Source organism: Motacilla alba, chromosome 7 (genome assembly GCF_015832195.1).
Source record: "Motacilla alba alba isolate MOTALB_02 chromosome 7, Motacilla_alba_V1.0_pri, whole genome shotgun sequence".
In the NCBI taxonomy this organism is placed as follows: Eukaryota; Metazoa; Chordata; class Aves; order Passeriformes; family Motacillidae; genus Motacilla; species Motacilla alba.
The window spans coordinates 18,341,393-18,359,790 of NC_052022.1; the positions used below are offsets into that span (position 1 = coordinate 18,341,393).

Below are 18,398 nucleotides of genomic sequence, written 5' to 3' on the forward strand. Positions count from 1 at the left end.
GAGGGGCAGACCTTTACTACTGTAGATTGTGGAGGAGACAGTCAAGGAACAGCTCAGATTTTCACCTGTATTAGTGAAGTTAAACCACCTAAAAGTGCTTTTGGCAAGATAATGAAATGCTGGGGACAGGGATTATGAACTGAAAAGAATAGCAGGAAGGTGCTTAGAAATAAGGTGTTACATGGGAAATAAAAATTATCTCATATTGAAAAACTTTTAATGATATATCTTTTATAACTTAAAAATTAAAGTAATTTTTTCCATATTTTATTTTAGGTACTCAACCTATTTCTGGCCTTGCTGTTAAGCTCATTTAGTTCAGACAACCTTGCTGCTACCGATGATGATAATGAAATGAACAACCTCCAGATTGCTGTGGCAAGGATTCAGAAAGGCATAGATTATGTGAAGAGAAAAGTGCGTGAATTCATCCAAAAAGCCTTTGTTAGAAAACAGAAAGCTTTAGATGAAATCAAACCTCTTGAAGACCTAAACAATAAAAAAGACAGCTGCATTTCCAACCATACAATAGTAGACATAGGTAAAAACCTTGCCTATCTCAAAGACGGGAATGGAACTACCAGTGGCATAGGCAGCAGTGTGGAAAAATATGTTGTTGATGAAAGTGATTACATGTCATTCATAAACAACCCAAGTCTCACCGTGACAGTGCCCATTGCTGTTGGAGAATCAGATTTTGAAAATTTAAACACAGAGGAGTTCAGCAGTGAATCAGACCTGGAAGAAAGCAAAGAGGTAAGCCTTTTTGTAACTTTAAAGTACTCTGATGCTTGTCTTTTTTTTTTTTTTTCTGAGGTTACTTGTGTTGAATTAAAATCCTTAATTCTTTTACAACAGCATATACAAACTTGTAATGTTATTTAAGGTAAATTGATGTAAGGTTGTGAGTTTTGAATGATGGTAATTGCATTTACAGTAACAATCAAGATACGTAAGAAAAGTTTTTTTAAAATTATTTTTTTTTTCTATTTTGTTTAGTCAAATCCTTAACAGGCAAAGGAACCAGTTTAATAGTCCTGGATACCAGAAGTCATACGAAGTGCGTATGACTGGTGCAAATTTCTCTATGCTTATTTCATTAGAGCAGTTTATTTTTTAATCTGCTTTTTTAACAGTTCATTCTGATGTTTTTAACTTTTTTTATAAAGTGAAAATGCATCCATATACATCATAGATTGGTACATTTGAATACTGGACTAACATCACTAAACAATGTCAAATAAATCACTAATAATCCATTTGATGGTTGCAGAACCACTGAAGTGAATTAATGGCCTTATGGTAAAAAAGTTACAAAGCTTAATATCCTAGTATAAAATCCTTTCATTTGACTACTCATTGTTCTTTTCAAAGCTTTAAGATATTTGAATCTGTTACCTACTGTGACTAATAAAATGCACCTCTTTCTGGCACAAGGTGGTGCCAAGTGGATAAATCCAATCTAGCGCTGAGGGTTATAGTGAATGCCAAGGCATTATTATTGTGTGTGTATTATTAACCCACTGCTTTGTCCTGCACAACTGAAAGTGGTGGAGGCACATCAGCTCAAGTGGAGTAAGTCTGTGCAATGCTTAGTACTCATGCTAGTTCATTCAGCATTAGCATGGGTATTTTTGAACAGTATTGTGCATGCTGTGGGGTAGACATAAACTAACATAAAGGCTTTCATTATGATTTTCTCTTACTTGAATCTGAGAGTATAAATATGGGTAAGATTCTAGTAATTTTCTGCCTGGGATCCTTTTTTCTACCAACTGCATTGCACATTTAGTCATATTTTCTTTTTTCTTATCACAAGTGTCTTTAGTATTCTTATAATTTTTTTCCAATTGATTGTGTTAATTTTTATCTTACTCTTCAAAACCAGTACTTGGGTGTAGAACAAATCAGTTGAAGTTTAACCTTCACTTGTTCTGTTCTTCATTGCACAAGAGCACTTTGTCAGTAGGAGAGGTGGAGGGTGAGCTTTATACAAACCTCTGTGCTGGTGGTTAGCAGGGCTGGGTATGTCAATGGTGCATCTCTTACTTCACTGTATAACTGGATGATGAGACTGCTGACTGTTTTCATTAGCCAAATCTTTATTTTCTTCCCACTGAAGGACTCTCATTGGGTTGTTCTACAAGATGACAGAAATACTGACTTCCTATAGGAAAAGTTTTAAAGCAGATTATCCCACATTTGAGGCATGAACTCCAGTCATTAAGCTTCCACCATAAAAGAAAGTCTTTCTACACCCCCTACCATATTTAAAAGAAAACAGTGTCTTCATTGCATTCTTGGAGGCACTTAATGCTGCTGTGCTTCAGGAACTGCAAACTGATCAGGTGATAAGACAAAGAAATGCATATTAAATCAGGGATGAGCTAGTGCCAAGCAGTTTCAACTGGCCAAGTCTGAAACTCTGCTGAGTATATTTGGGGCCAAAATTTCTTACTAATGCAGATGCTGAAGGTGAAAAAATTAAGGGAATGTTTATCAGTTTCAGGGATTTTCAAGAGAGACACAGCAATAAGCAAAGATTGTGAGCATATTTCTTAGGAAAGTGCCTAAAGTTCAAGTAGATTTGTGTCACAGAAGCGTGACCCAAAAGCATTAAAATCTTAATCCTAGTTCCTACTCTTCACTTCATACTCTTAACCATGGTTTTTTTGATATAGTGGAGTGTTGGCTTATTAGTCAAATGACCAACACTCTTGTAATGAAAATGTTCCATAGGAAAAAAAAAGGCATTTCTTTAAATTAAAAAATTGACTACAAATGGCTTTTTTACAAGGTTTCCTCTTTTTTGCCATGACATAATGTGCCCTGCATTTCTGGCCTCTCATGTTTTCCTGTTTATATGACACCGCTGTTGCCAAGTTGATCTGCCAGTCACTTCATTGCTCCCACCACAAATGAAAAAAATCTAAGTGGGGAACTGCCATCAAACTGTGTTCAATTAGCAGATTTGCAGATGAAAGGCAGCTGAGGCATCCAGGTGCTGTGAGGACACTGTACAGGATAGCCAGATGCTGATGAGTGTGTGTCTGTGTGCTTCTGCTTGCTTCTGTGTCTGCAACCAAGTCCATGTATTCACTGTTTTATAGGGCAATTAGCTGAATTCCAACAAAATAATTATTATTTCTTAGCAAGTTTTAATTAAGCATGTTAACGTTTGGTGAATTCTCTATTATAGCCCATGTATCTTTCCAGTAGTTTGATAGAAATGTTAACTAGATTATGCCTTTGTAGAAACAATACATAAAATGTTGTACATGCTTAGTAGGTGTGAATTAACAAGGAGTTTTTTAGAAAGTTACTGAAACCTAAAATAAATTTAATTATAAAAACACTGTGTCCCTAAGAATGTCAGTGGGTGAATACAGTATAATAAGGAACTTAGAGAACAAATACTAAATAAAACTTTATCATGGACGTAGACCATAAATAATTATGGTAACTGTGATGAGTCCATTGTCCTATAAATAAAGGTCTGTGGATCTGAGCTGCAGTACTGCTATTTAGTGTACAAACTATAAAGATATTTTTTTCCATTTTAGGTTTTAAAGTACTATGAGGATGGTTTATATGAAAAATTTGGTAGTACATGAATGACTGTATAATAATTAGTTAAAATAATCATAATAGAGGGTAATAATTAATTTATGTTAAATGTAACTTATAGGCCAATAATAACACTAAGGTATACTGATGACAAAATATTTTTCAATGCTTTGAAGAAAATGGGCTCTCCTAATGGTGTTGCAGACACATTAATAATGTATATTTTACTTTAAGCAATATTCAGTGCAAAAACCAGAGGTGCTGTGTCCTGAACTTCATTTCCTACCATTCTTACTTCTCACAGGAGTAGAACCAAGCTGGATCAGTCAAGCGGGCAGCTCTGGTGCCTTTTAGCGAGGCAGAGCATCGTGTCACCAGTTTTACACAGGTTACCTAAGCAAGTTATACATCTCTCTATATCCTATTTAATCACCTTTTAGCCAATATTGACTGGCCTGCATGCTCTTCAGCTATGATCCTGTCCCATTCATTGCAATAAGTACCAACATGCACAGCTGCTCCCTGCTGAGCCACGGGACTCGCATCACAGCATGGTCAGGCAAGAGCGGCAGCCCCAGGATTTCTGTGGTTCTGATCCTCTCCATAATACTTTAATAGTATTTTGCAGTGCATGCTATGTGCCTCTCCTAATCTTGATGGTATAGAATTCAGGATTCTGTTTTTGAAGGGTTTTCTTTTGCTTTGAGGGAAGGCAGGATATGTAACACATATGCCACGTTTCTCATCAGAAGCTTATATTTATATATAAGTCCATCTGTAAATTGTGTTGATAATGAAAAGCTGCTAGCTGTTTCAGAAAACTTTCATATTATTGTATTTTAACTTATAATGGAGGTAACCTGCAAACTCATCATAGTCATGTTTTTATTTTTCACTTTTTTTTTAGAAGTGCTTTTCTTTAGTACTTGTATAAACATTTAGTTACTTTGGAGATTAATATGCGGTACTTGGAGCACCATTAAGCATGAAAATAATTTAATTTCTGCAGTCAAAGCATGTGACCGTAATTTGGTTGAAAGAATTCATACAAAACTGTTATTTGGCTGGTTAAACATTCAGAGATCAGTTCTGCTCTTACTTACACTCACATTTAGGTGTAGAGGTGCAAAGAGAAAACTGATTGCAAGATGTGGCCCAGTTTAATCTTATTATAGCTCTTTAATTTATGGTCAAAAAATTATTACCTCCCAAAACAGCTAAAATTGTCTGCCTTGAGAAAGTTAAAGTTATTCCCATCTCATCAGTAATAAATAAAGGGTAGTGTTCCAGTAAATAAACTACTGTCTTTGGATCAAAATGTCCGGAAGTCCCTCAAGCTTCAGTGGGATTTACATCTCAGCTCTTAAACAATGCCATAATATTTACAACACCACAGTTGCTGCTTTCAGTTTTGTAAATCAGTGGAATTAAAACACACTTGCTCCAGAGCTTTTCCTCTTATATTCTGTAAAGAATGATTATTCTGATATAATGTATTTCGATTTAAAAATATTCATTCTTTAAAATCCCTTGATACTCTGAAGAATTTAGGCTTTGTATTGTGAATTGGTAACATTGTATTGGCATATTGTGATTCACTATGGATGATACTGAGCTGTTAATGTTAGAGTTAACAGAAGTTTGCTTAATTAATATTTGCAAACAGCAGCCCCTTACTCTATTTCAGAAATATCCTTTCACTATTCATACATATTGCTTGTATGAATTAAAGAGCCTTTTCAAGTAGGTACTGGTGGGAGAGCTTTTTCCCACTGGAGCATATCTCCACTGCTACTTAAAATGCTTTTGCTTTCATACAACTTTTTCTGCAAATATTTTCATTTAATAAATTCTCATTAATAAGTAGATCAAAGGAATTATGAATATCTATAAAGTTCAGAGTGGACTATAATTTAGAGATACTGGGTTTTTGCAATATTTGCAACCAATAATCACCACAACATGGTTTTGCTTAATTTACAGTGTTCTGGATTTTTGTACCTATAGAGTTATTCTGCCTAACTGTATAAGCATTAGAAAGAGTGAAATCTAGATTCCACTCAATTACACCAGTGGAATCACAAAGATATCTACCACTTTGTAGAATTTATAGGTGATATAGCCATACTGAAAAAGACTGGATAGTTTGGATATAATATTGCCATTTATATCACAGAAAATTTCATTTTCATACTGACCTCTACACAGCACTGAGAAAATAAAATCAATTTAATTTCCATTATTTAGCATTTTCACAGGTATTTAGGAGAAAGGAAAACTGAAAGCAAAATCAAAATGGTGGTTTCTCTTGGCTCCATCTTCCTGCTTATGTCTGTCCTGCTCTTTGCTCCTTCAATCCCTTAAATTCTAATTTCAATATTTATTAGTGGCATCCGGGCTAATAATGAAATTTCAGGCTTTGTTAAAAATATTAGGCTAAGAGCTGTCCATCTACTCTCAGATAATCATCTTTGGAACAAACAAAGAAATGTTAGAAGTGGCCTGGCTGTAAGTGAAGCAGAATTGTATGAATCTATGTGATGTTGTCAAGGTTCAGAAAGTAATTATGTCAAAAACTTCCTGACCTAATCCTGGCTGCTGCTTTTTGCAATGCTTCTCTGATAGGCAAGCTGCTTTCCTATCTTGAAAGCTAAATTAAAATCTGTATCTCATACTGTTCTGTATTGCTGACTAAAGCATGTCTGGCAAGGCTGTTGGTACATGTGATGTAAAAGATATTTAAATCTCTAGGATAATCAGTATACTGCTGCTTTAGAAACATCTAACTACTTTTGTCCCCTTACTGTTTTCTTCAAAAAGGAGGTAGAGTATGTACATTCTAAAGTTTTGAAAAACAGATTTCTCTGAGAATAATTTTCTTAGCATCCTATTCAGAAAATTCCTATTTTCATAACTCTCAAAGAGTGTCTATTGTTTGATCCTGATAAATCTCTTATAATCTGCATGACTGAATTATTTTGAAATCTAGACTCATGGTATAACAAAAAGCTTAAAATGGACTTACTATTAGATCAAAGCTAATGCTTGGGTTTGATTATTATCTTGTTTCTATAGTTTCATTTTTTAAATAAGCTCTATACATGTTAAATAAATAGCCTAAATCCAGTTTTTGTAATGCTGGTAAGCAGAGAGCAATTTACCAGGTAAAAAGGTAACTTGCAGATGTGTTTTGGTAAAGAACTGGGATATATGCTATATATCAGAGTCTGCATTTGGGGTAGTCTAGGAAGCCAGCTGGATTCCATATGTGTGAACACTGGTAAGTGCTCGAAAAAGTCTTCCTATGTTTTAAGGCATGGACGAACATGATAGCAATAACATGATCCATTTCCAGGTCATATTGTGTTGAATACATAGAAATCAGTACAAAGTCCCCGAGTCAGTTGCTTTATGCCAGTTTCCACAGTTTGCTGTGGAAATACATAAATGTTACTGAAAAGTTTTCCTAGCATACTGAACTTAATTGAGTCAATAAAATCTTGAGATGTTGTATTATAAAATCTTTCTAGCTGTTTCTAATGCATACTAAATTTTATAATTTTCTACATAATGCCATACAATAAATTCAATGTTAAAAATTACAAACAAAAATGAAAAAAGATAATGTTGACTGTTGAAAATTTCTAGTTTTTGTTCTTTCCCAAATGATGCTGAACTGTTACAGACCAAATTTATTGAATAATTTTTGTAATATTTTTCTTTACACACTGATCTGGTTGGGCCAAATTCAGGTATAATAGAGCAGCATGCTAAGGAAATACTCAGTTAGAGCAGCAGAAGAGTAACTGAGTTCTCAGTGGGATGAGGCATTTCATTGTTGCATTTCAAGTATCAGCTGCTGTTGATTCAATTTAGGATTTTTCTATTCAGTTTAACTCCAGTGATTATTGTTACAGCTCTGTGAATGAAGCATAGTGGTTTTTTAGAGAGAAGAGACTTAAAAGATACATCTCACCATACATAGTGCACCACATAAATAAAGTTGTTATTTTGATGTTCCTGATAATTTACAGTTCTGTTGATAATTTTTTACCTTTCTATCTGATATTTCTGATCTCTCCTTATAGTAGCTATATCTAATCTTCCATGTTGAGTTAAATGTTAGTCTTAAGCAATTTCAGTAATAGGAATTCATTACCCTTTTTTGCTTATTAAACTAACTGCATAATATCTGAGTCACTGAACTCTTCATTTTCCTGTAAAAGAATGGACAGTAGGTCTTTCAAACTTACAGTTCAGCCAATTCATAATTTTTGCTTGCTCTGCTACTACTACAGCATTCTGCTAGAAGTGCTCTCCAGATTGGAATGATGCAAGCAACATTTTAAGAAAACACTATGTAATAAAAACAGTCACTTCTCAGTTTAAAAATTATTTACTGTATTGTATTGATAAATGGTATTTTTTTAACATAATATGTAACTTTTTTTTTAATGTACCTTGCATTTATGGTATTTATGGATTTTCCTCAAACTGATGATTGACTTCCACTGATGTTTAAATGCTGTGGTCCCTACTTGATGACTACAGTATTTATCCCATACTTTCTAGTTTCCCCATTTTAGAGGCAGTATTCCACAATGACCAAACTGCCATGCATTATCTATAATTCAAACATATTGCAATGTGGAATTTGTCAATAATAATCTGCAGAAAAGTGTGCATACATCTCTTTGTACATTGGACCTGACCTCAATAGATGTTAAAACTCATGCAGAAATATGAGACCTGAATGTCTAAGCTGGGAAATTCAAAAAAGCATAGATGAAATGGGTGTGCAGATACCACTGAAGCTAGGAGCATAATACACCCTCCGATACATGTTTCCATTTGCTCAGCCTTCCTCTGAAATGTGCTCTATAGTGAACCATGGTACACAAAAATCAAAGTTAAGCTCATGTCAGAATCACAACACAATATATTGTCAGTGTGATTCAATAGAATCAGGATGGGAGAGAAAGGAATAAATCTTCTTTTTGTTTGAAGAACATAATGAATATTTGTTGCTATGTAAAATTCCATTAAATGTCTCAAGTTACTTTCTGTATCCACAGATGAATACTGTTTACATTTCCTTCACAAAAACTGTATAGAATTTGAAGCTACTCAGAAATGTTTTAAAGGAATAATGCCTCTAACTTCAGATTTAAGTGTCAGCAAAAATATATATCTTTAATGTTATCATAGAACATCTCTGTCTAATATTAATTCCCTATAGACTCCATTCTAAATCTGCTTACATCATTCCCTTTATACGATTAGCTACTTATCAATGCAGCCATTTTACTGATGTTATACTCCATATAGTGATAACATTAGAAGAGTCATAGAATGCTGTAATCAAACTACTTTTACTTTTTATAGTACTCATATTTGTCTGTTGCCAGCATCATATGATGGTGTGAAAGAATAATTTTTAAGGTGTGGATTGTAATATTGGTATGATCTATTGATGCAGTATTATTTTAGTACAATATTGTTTTAAAAGAAATTGTTTTAAGTTCAGTCATTCAAATTTTTTTGCCTTTTATAGTAATTGGACATCTATGTGTACTGTACCAAAGTAATAAGTAGTTTCAAAATGCACAATAAATTCAGAAAATGCATTGGCAAGTGAGTATGCAAAATATCAGCTACTGCTGCTAAAGTAATGTGCTGCTCTTTTGGAAATAAAGATAATTAAGTTATCCTAAAAAACTCATAACATGTGTTTTCATGTCAATAATAATGAAAACATTACATTAAAACTTTAGATTTAGCTTTTTGCAGACTTGCTAGAATAATATTTACTTGAGGCATGAAAATACATCTGTGCAGCTTGCTGTTGGTTTGGTCATGATTTTGGAAATTTATTTGTATTAACACATGCTATCTAAAGCATAACCTAAAATGCAGCCACATGATTGGAATAATTAAACAGTACAAAATGTGGAAAGCACCCATTCTTAGCTTACTGAAATTTCACTTCAAAATTCTTCTGTGTGGCTCAGAATAATGCTCTACTAATTTCAGCAATTCCTTGTATGAAAATATCAAAGTATTTTCAATAGGGAAAATGCACGTTATGTAGTTTCTAATCTTGTGACCTCACCTGTAGTAGAGCAATTTGGCATTATAGATTGTAGATAAGAAGTTATTTTAGTATCACAGCGCTGAATACATTCAAAATATTTGATATACATTTCCAACATAAATTTCTATTCAAAATAATAAAACTGAAAAAAATTATGTGGGGTTTTGTTCACAGAAATTGAATGCATCCAGTTCATCAGAAGGCAGCACAGTTGATATTGGACTACCTCCAGAAGGTGAACAGCCAGAAGCAGAACCAGAAGAAGTTCTAGAGCCAGAAGCTTGTTTTACAGAAGGTAGGCAAAGCAAAATAAAGGCAAGATATATAAACCTAGTTGTGTAGACTTGGGCAGGATTCTCTTTTTAAACAAAATCAAAAGAAGTTTAGTAATTATAGTTGTAATATCTGTTAATATTAGTAGCTCTTTCAGAGTTACTGCCATAGATTTACTGTTCTTGTGTGTTCTCTCTCTTTGGAAGGTATTGCAAAAGATACAAAGATTTAAATTCAAATACTAAAAAAAATGCTCAAAGAGGAATTATAAGAATATAATTCAGTAGCACTATGATAAGAAATAAGTCAAATGATTACCATTCATTGTAATTCCTAATAAATATTTACTTTATTCTGACATCTCAAAATTTATTATCACATTTAGGGTGTGTACGGAGATTCAAATGCTGTCAAGTCAGTGTAGAAGAAGGAAAGGGGAAAATCTGGTGGAATCTTAGGAAAACCTGCTATAAGATTGTTGAACACAACTGGTTTGAGACCTTCATAGTCTTCATGATTCTTCTCAGCAGCGGTGCTCTGGTAAATTAAGTGTGGAACTATTGTGACTATTGTGATTTTAAACAGCAAGCATTTAAAATTACACTTAATCACATAGCTACAGGTAACACATTAGAATTTGATATCCAATTAATATATGTTCTAATATATTTATATATCTACAAGTATTTGGCATATATTGTAGGACATGTAAGAATTTGCTTGTGGGCTGTGAAACAAATTGTTTGGCGAGTTCAAAATGTAGTATTAATGGAAATAGGAAATTAGTTTTCTCAGACTGGTGTTCACATGTCTTAATATTGATGCTAATAGCTTCTTTTTTTTAACACACATTTAAATAAAAACACAGCTGAGCTATGAGCTTATCAGCAACAACTCAAATTGTCAGACTGAGAAGGAAGGTGCCAACACAATTCCATCAGATATTTTACAGACTGGTGTTAAATCAGGTGCACTGAGTAGGTATTGAAGTAATTAGTTTCTCATAGCAGGGGCAGAACATATTTTCTTTCTCTACTTGGTTCAATACACAGTGATTCACTGTCAATATATGTGTTTTCTTTTGATAAGACAGTTCTCTCTATTTAGGATTGCTTTGCGAGTTAATGTGCATAATTTGGTTTCAATTATTCCTCCAAAATACTGTATCACACAGTAATTTTAAAATCCCTCATATTATTTTAATATAAATCTGTAACTCATACACAGGAAATCCTAATGTCAATAGGCCCTTGCTGTCTGTAGTGAGTTGATGCCAGGTACCCACCAAAGGTGCTCTGTAACTTTACACGTGGACAGGGGAGAGAAAATGAATGAAGGGCTCATGGGTTGAGATAACGCCCGGGAGAGATCAGCCATCAAATACTGTAATGGGCAAAGCAGACTCAGCCTAGGGCTATTAACTGAGTTTATTGTTAACAAAATCAGAGCAGGATAATGAGAAGTAAAATAAATGTTTAAAACACCTTCACATCATCTCTCCCTCCTTCCCAGCTCGGCATCCTCCCCCAGCAGTGCAGGTAGACAGGGAATGTACATTATGGTCAGTTTATCACACATTGTTTCTGCCACTGCTCAGGGAGAGGAGTCCTCCCCCTGCTCCAGCATGGGGTCCCTTCCATGGGAGACAGCTCTCTATGAACTTCTCTGATGTGAGTCCATCCCACAGGCAACAGTCCTCCAAAAACTGCTGCAATGTGGGTCCCTATTCCATGGGGTGCAGGCCTTCGAAAATAGCCTGCCCCAGTCCTCCTGTTCCTACAGGTCCTACTGGGCCACCTGCTCCAGCACGGGCTCCTCTCTCCATGGTCTGCAGGTCCCTGCCAGGAGCCTGCTCCAGCATGGATTTCCCTCAGGTTCACAGCCTGTTTTCGAGCCTACCCCTGCTCCAGCCTGGGGCTCTTCCAGGGGCTGCAGGTGGATCTCTGCGTCCCTGTGGATCTCCATGGGCTGCAGAGCCACAGCTTCTTCACCATGATCTGCACCACAGGCTGCAGGGGAATCTCAGCTCCAGTGCCTGGAGCACCTCCTGCCCCTCCTTCTCCACTGACCCTGGTATCTGCAGAGCTGTTCCGCTCACATATTCTCACTCCACTTTCTCTGCCTGCAATTCCGCCTGTGCAATATTTTTTAAAATTTCCTTCTTAAATATATTGTCACAGAGGTGTTACTATCATTCCTGATTGGCTTCGCCTTGGCCAGTTGTGGGTCTGTTCTGGAGTCAGCTGGCATTGGCTCTGCTAGACATAGAGGAAGCTTCTAGGAGCTTCCCACAGAAGCCACCCCTCTAGCTCCCCCCACTACCAAAACCTGGCCACACAAACATTATCCATGGAAACAAATTAAAATGAAGTTTGAAGAGTGGTCTTACAGTAAGTTTTGTGTAATGCTGCTCAGCTCAGCTGAAAGATGAATATTGTTTGGACCCAGCCTTATGAAAAGTATTAAGTGAAAGCCAAAGTTGTACTTGAGGGAAAGATACGTGCCTTATCATCACGTATATTTTTTCAATTCAAATATTTTCCTGGCCATTCCTATATGACACTGCAAATTGTGAAGAAATTTAATTATATCTTCAAAAATCTTTTTCACAGGCATTTGAAGATATCTACATAGAGCAACGTAAAACTATCAAGACCATGCTGGAATATGCTGACAAAGTTTTCACCTATATCTTCATTCTGGAAATGCTTTTGAAATGGGTTGCTTATGGCTTTCAAACCTATTTCACTAATGCATGGTGCTGGCTGGACTTCCTGATTGTTGATGTATGTATTCTTTTCATGTCCTGTATGATAGGCTTAAAAAAAGAGATTATGTTTTCAGGATAAGATTTCTGTTCTATTCAACAAAAACTCTATTTTAACTGCTGTGGTGGCATGATTTATAATTCTGTTCAGAGTGGAAAAAAAATTTGAATATACTTATTTCTCTAGAGATTTTTTTTTAATTCTCTAGTTTTATGAAGTTCTAATTATTTCTTGAAATTATGCTTTTTACTATCTTTTTTTTTTAATTGTATAGAAAAGATGCTGTTAATCCTCTTCAGCTTTTTTGTATGTGGAAGCAATTTCTCAAACTGTTTCTAATATTCTAATGAATTGCTGTAAGTGTCCTGTCACTTACTCTGTGCAATATGAAAGGAAAATACTACTAGGAATTGTCAGTTCCATTGTACTATTTAGTACCCTTGCACTTTTCACTGTATCATGGGGGTGGCCTCAAAGAGACAGTTCAGAGAACCATAGATGAGCCCTCCTAGAGTGGGTTCCCACATGATTTTCCAAAGGCTGCAGATACACATTGTCTGAAGGAGACGTAGTGAAAAGTGCATTGTAATTTCAAGTCTACATGCTCAACAATGTATGGAAAGTACGAGTAACATAAATGGAAGATTGCAGATCTTTGACCATATAGCAGATGTTCATTTCCCTTCCATCCCCAATAGCCTGATTTACCTCTCAGTTCCACAGATGTAATTCCCATGGAATGCAAGTTAAGGGTATGTCTTAAACCACCTATTTGCGCATTACAAAAAGCACTAGAATTCTATAGAAATTGCTAAATATCTCCCTAAAACTACACTGGAGGTCTTTACTGCACAGAGCTTGGAAAACACTATACCGTGTAAATGCAAATCCTATGATAAGACATGACTATATGCTCATATGGTATTTTAAGATTGAGTCTGTAGCTCTGTAAATCATGTATTGGCTCAATCATCCGATGTATAAATTGCCATGACCAGTAGAACTTGCATTTATTGACAAGTATTTAATTCTTATTTGATAATCTGTGGTTTAGTTACTTCTGTGACCCTTATAAATAGCTTTACTAGTTTTTCATGTCAACCTTACCTTGGTGCATTTTTTAAAATAAAAAAAAATATCTGAAGCATTCTTTTTAATCTATAGTCAGAGGATTGAAATAAAAAAGCAAAAAGAACAATTTGGAGATGAAGGAATTGAGAGAGCAGGAAGGATGGAAAGGAAGGGCATTAAATAGATATAAATAGAAGGTGATTTGTTTTATTTTTGATTTATTAGGGCCACTCCTTCCCAATGGCTATTAGACATACATTTCCAAGGATTATTGATGAAAGATAATTGTATTATTTATTTTACAGCTATTCTAGTTTATTTACTCATCTGCCTGCAGACCAGACCAGCGTTATGCAAGCCAGAATTGATGAAGTGGTTAAAGGAGTCACAGGGAATGTAATGAAGTGTGGATATGCCTAACAGTGAAGCTTCTACCATTGTCTAACAAACAGTTGGTTCTCAGTCTTGATTAGTCCGGTTAAATCTGAACAGCACTGGTAGCTATGGCTGTTAAATAAGATTTTCTGGACACTAGAAAATTACATTTGACCAAAAGCAAGGTCTGGATGTGGTTTTTGAGAGCGTTTACATTCTCATCAAGTTCTGAAGATATCATGGGAAGTCTGACCTAAATTGTCCATTCCAATTCACCCAGCTTTTGGGTGTTTTGTTTTTGCATGTGACTTCATTTTTGTTTAAATCCCACCAAATGTTGACTGGTTTATGTGACTATAGAAGGCACTTTTATACCATGCTATCAACATGATTTCATAAACAGGTACCTAGAATATCCTTTTATTCTACTTTGTGTCTGACATAAAATTTTTTTCTGTATTATAGAGGGTTTCCTGGAGAAAGAGGTCCAGCCTTGAATCTTCTTGAGAAGTTCAGGGCACACATCATTCCCACCATATGTATCGGAAGGATATAAAGATGAATGAGCAATATTGCCTTTCTGTTTTTGTGTAGGTCTCTTTGGTTAGCTTAACAGCTAATGCCTTGGGCTACTCAGAACTTGGTGCGATTAAATCCCTTAGGACATTAAGAGCTTTGAGACCTCTGAGAGCCTTGTCGCGATTTGAAGGGATGAGGGTAAGACAATGTGAAAGAATCTGAAATAATGCATGCATCCACGGAAACAATGCATGCAGAATAATCAACGACCAATCCATGCAGAAATGCTACACTACCATCCTATATATTTATCACATTTATCACTAACATATAAGCAAAAGGCTTCATCTGCTTATATGAATTCATGTGTTATTGCACATATTGTTACACTTAATGAGGCTCCTTGGCCTTTCGCCATGTTCATATTTTCATGGAGGGCCCAAGGATTGATCAACTGCATGGATCTATGCAATATTACTGAATTTATCCTATACAAACACATCCTGCTGTAGTCAGAACAGTTTATAAAAGCTCCAATACTTCCTCTTAACAGTGTGTGCACATACATCCATGTATGCATGCACATGTGTATTTTGTACCAGTTTAGACTATCATACATAGTCTATATCTTTTAACATAGTATTCTGTATATATAAATTGGGAATGTCCTTTAGAACTAAAAGTTTTGTAATAATTTGTATGTTAATAAGTAAATTAGCACTATCAAAGTACCTTCTCTCTTTCCTATTTGAACCATTGCATTCTATTTGAGAAAACTTTTCTAGCATATCAGAGATGGAGCTGGTTTTATGATTTCTGGTTGCTTACTGCTTTCCATATTGATTGTAAAATGTTGAGTATAATCTATAGAGCACTAAGCAGCCTGAAAACACATTAGACTTGTGCTGGTATATTTGAGAAGTTACTGTCCCCAGCTGTTTGTTATCACTCTATCAGTTACCACAGCTGAGACCCTTAGCTGCCCAACGGGGCACGTTCAGTCTGTCTCAGTGCAAAGTCAAAGTGGTTAGTTTAAATCACTTCTTTAGTGCACTGAAATGGACAAAGGCCTGATGTACTCAGCCATGACTCAAAAGCTCTAGAAGTGTTTCACTCAAGGGTAGTAGTGAACAACCAGACAAGGTAGATATTTCTAGCTCCAGCCACAGGAAGATATCTGGCTTACACCTTCAGGGTCCATCTGTCTCTCTTGGACATACTGCCATAGTGGGCATCAGCAGATGCACCTGAACTGGAACTCTACCACCATAATTAAAAGGGATCCTTGTGTGAGCTCCCTCCTGCAATCACTATTCTTTGCCACCCCAGGTGATAAGCTGATTAGCTAATTTGTAAATCAACTACAAACTGGTGAGCTTCTGAAGAAAATGTCATGCTCTCTGTGTGTGGAAAGTAAGAGAAGAGACTTCAATGAAAAAGGAAATTGGCTTTGATGAAATGTTATAAATTCAAACAAGAAATAGTATTTCTTTGCCTCCAAAAAACTTCTGGACCTTTACTAAAGCAAATTTGAAAATTTGGGATGTTTATATCAGAGTATGGCCTGTCTAAAGCATCAGTATTAACTCACTAAAATGATATTAACTGTTGGGGTTTCTTTTATGACAACAATTAGCAAAACAAAAAACCTAAAATAAAAATATTTGAAATTTTGCATAAAATTGCATAAGTGGCAATTTACTTTTGCAAGGAAAAACCCAATAACCTTGTCATGAAGGTTTATGGGTAATTGTCAATCCCATGACTGCCATGTTGGTGTAAACTTTACCTAGGGATTTGATCCTGATCTGCCAACTGTATCTCTTTGTACAATACCCAGATGAGAAGATTTATGAGTTTAGCAAAAAATTCAATAAAAAAGTAGTAGATGAAGTTAGTTTACTTAAGACTAGAAATGTGACCTATAACTTCATTAGTTAGGCAATTAGCCATGGAAATATTCCAATGGATGTAATGAATTTTGCCATATTTAAAGTAATTAAATCCAAGTTTAGTGTCTTTAAAGATACAGTAGCTCAAGTTGATGGAGAGATTAGTATAAGAACATTTTAAGGTCTGATACATGGAAATTCAAGATGTCTGTTCATAACATAATCATTCCATTAGTGTTTATCATGTATGAACTGAAATATGACAACACAGTACAATGCATGTATTTGCATAGACACTTAAATTACTCCCATTGAGCATTATACTTCCTGTATACAAGCAGGAAATTCCGTTCAATACATATACAATTTTTAACACACTGTACTATTCTCTAAGATTTTGACTTGTGCCCATGCAAACTAGTAACTAATAGAAAAAAAAACTGCCTCTATGAAAAGCATTATTTTTTTTCCCCTGCATCTTCCCATCACTGTTATTGCTAGGAAAGTTATACTTTAATTTGCACTTGGTACTTCATTAAGATAGCCTGTGGGAATACAATTAATCTGTCCATGCTCTATCCCAAGCAGTATCACTCACTGCTGCATGGTGCTAGGCACTAATACCTTTTTCTTTCAACTAGAAAACAAGGGGTTTGATGTCTTTCTTCTGCTTCCCCTGCTTTTATTTGCTGTCAGGCCTAGCCTCCTTTTCTCACAGACTTACTACTAGTGGAAGCTGGAAGGTGTCGGAATCAGTGTTTCCAGTGATGCTCAACCATATGTTTTGAGTGTCTTCAAATGATTCGTATCACAAGCTGGTTCTCTATAGCTTCAGGATGCGGACTAATACCAGAGAAAGTAGGTCAGCTGTAGAAATCCAGCAATTAAAGAAAAAACATGACTGGACCTGCAGCTGCAGCACAAAGAGAAACAGAATTCTTGGGTGTACTGAGACTGAAAGCTCGAGGACAAATATTTTCACTTCATTAACTATCCTTTTATATCTCAAGAATTGTTCCTGATGGATTATATTATTACATTTAAGAAATCTACTTATATTTTTTAGTAGAATAATTGAGATAACTTTCAATTAAAAAAAAAAAAACAAAACTATTTGGAAAATATTCCCAAATTGGGAAGAAATGATCTTGCCATTTATTATTCCAGTCAAATTGCTGTAAAAATAAGTGAGTACATGATTTTCCAATTTAAACTAACTTAGCATAGTTATTAGACTGTTCATTTGCTTAGGTCAAACAACATCTTATGGCCTCCTACAGTCCTGTCGTTCACAGCACTGAGTACAAGCTTGTCAACAAAAGACAGCACAGTTGAAATAGTCAGAACAGATTTATCCATCAGTTAGGGAATCCTCTCAACCCGGATGCTGACTTATACAATTCTACATTACTTTTGCTTATTAATTTATAACAGGTATTGCTAAGGAGATATTTAGGTTTTTTTAAGGAACTATTCTGATTTGTTTTAAATTTCTCCACTAGATATAACCACTTATTAAAACACTTGATTTAGAATATGTGGGAAAAAAGGTACAAACAAACAAAAAAGCATGGAATATTTGGACTTCATGCACCATTCTGTGCTTTTATAGAGTGATGGAGTAGTTTACATTGAAAGCCACTTCATTTGATCCAGTTCCTAAATTTAAGTATAACAACAATTTGTCTGAAGTCCTATAGTCTCTCAAATGTTGTCCAAAGTATGTATCACTCAAAAGAGGTAGTGTTTTGACAGGAATGGGGCCCTGAAAGTACAATAGGAATCTCTTCTTTCCTTCAGACCAATTCTCCTTTATAGTACACATGATGGTGGTTCATC

The 18,398-nt window shown here is 35.2% G+C and overlaps 1 protein-coding gene across 5 annotated transcripts in view; it reads left to right on the plus strand.

Moving 5' to 3' along the window:
* SCN2A (sodium voltage-gated channel alpha subunit 2) overlaps positions 1 to 18,398 on the plus strand; it is a 76,083-nt gene that overhangs the window by 48,673 nt on the left and 9,012 nt on the right. For all 5 annotated transcript variants that reach the window (XM_038142664.1, XM_038142663.1, XM_038142662.1 and 2 more), the window contains 5 exons: positions 277 to 756; positions 9,836 to 9,956; positions 10,320 to 10,474; positions 12,547 to 12,720; positions 14,743 to 14,865. In XM_038142664.1, coding sequence (XP_037998592.1) covers positions 277 to 756; positions 9,836 to 9,956; positions 10,320 to 10,474; positions 12,547 to 12,720; positions 14,743 to 14,865 — 1,053 coding nt within the window. The remainder of the gene's footprint in view (positions 1 to 276; positions 757 to 9,835; positions 9,957 to 10,319; positions 10,475 to 12,546; positions 12,721 to 14,742; positions 14,866 to 18,398) is intronic.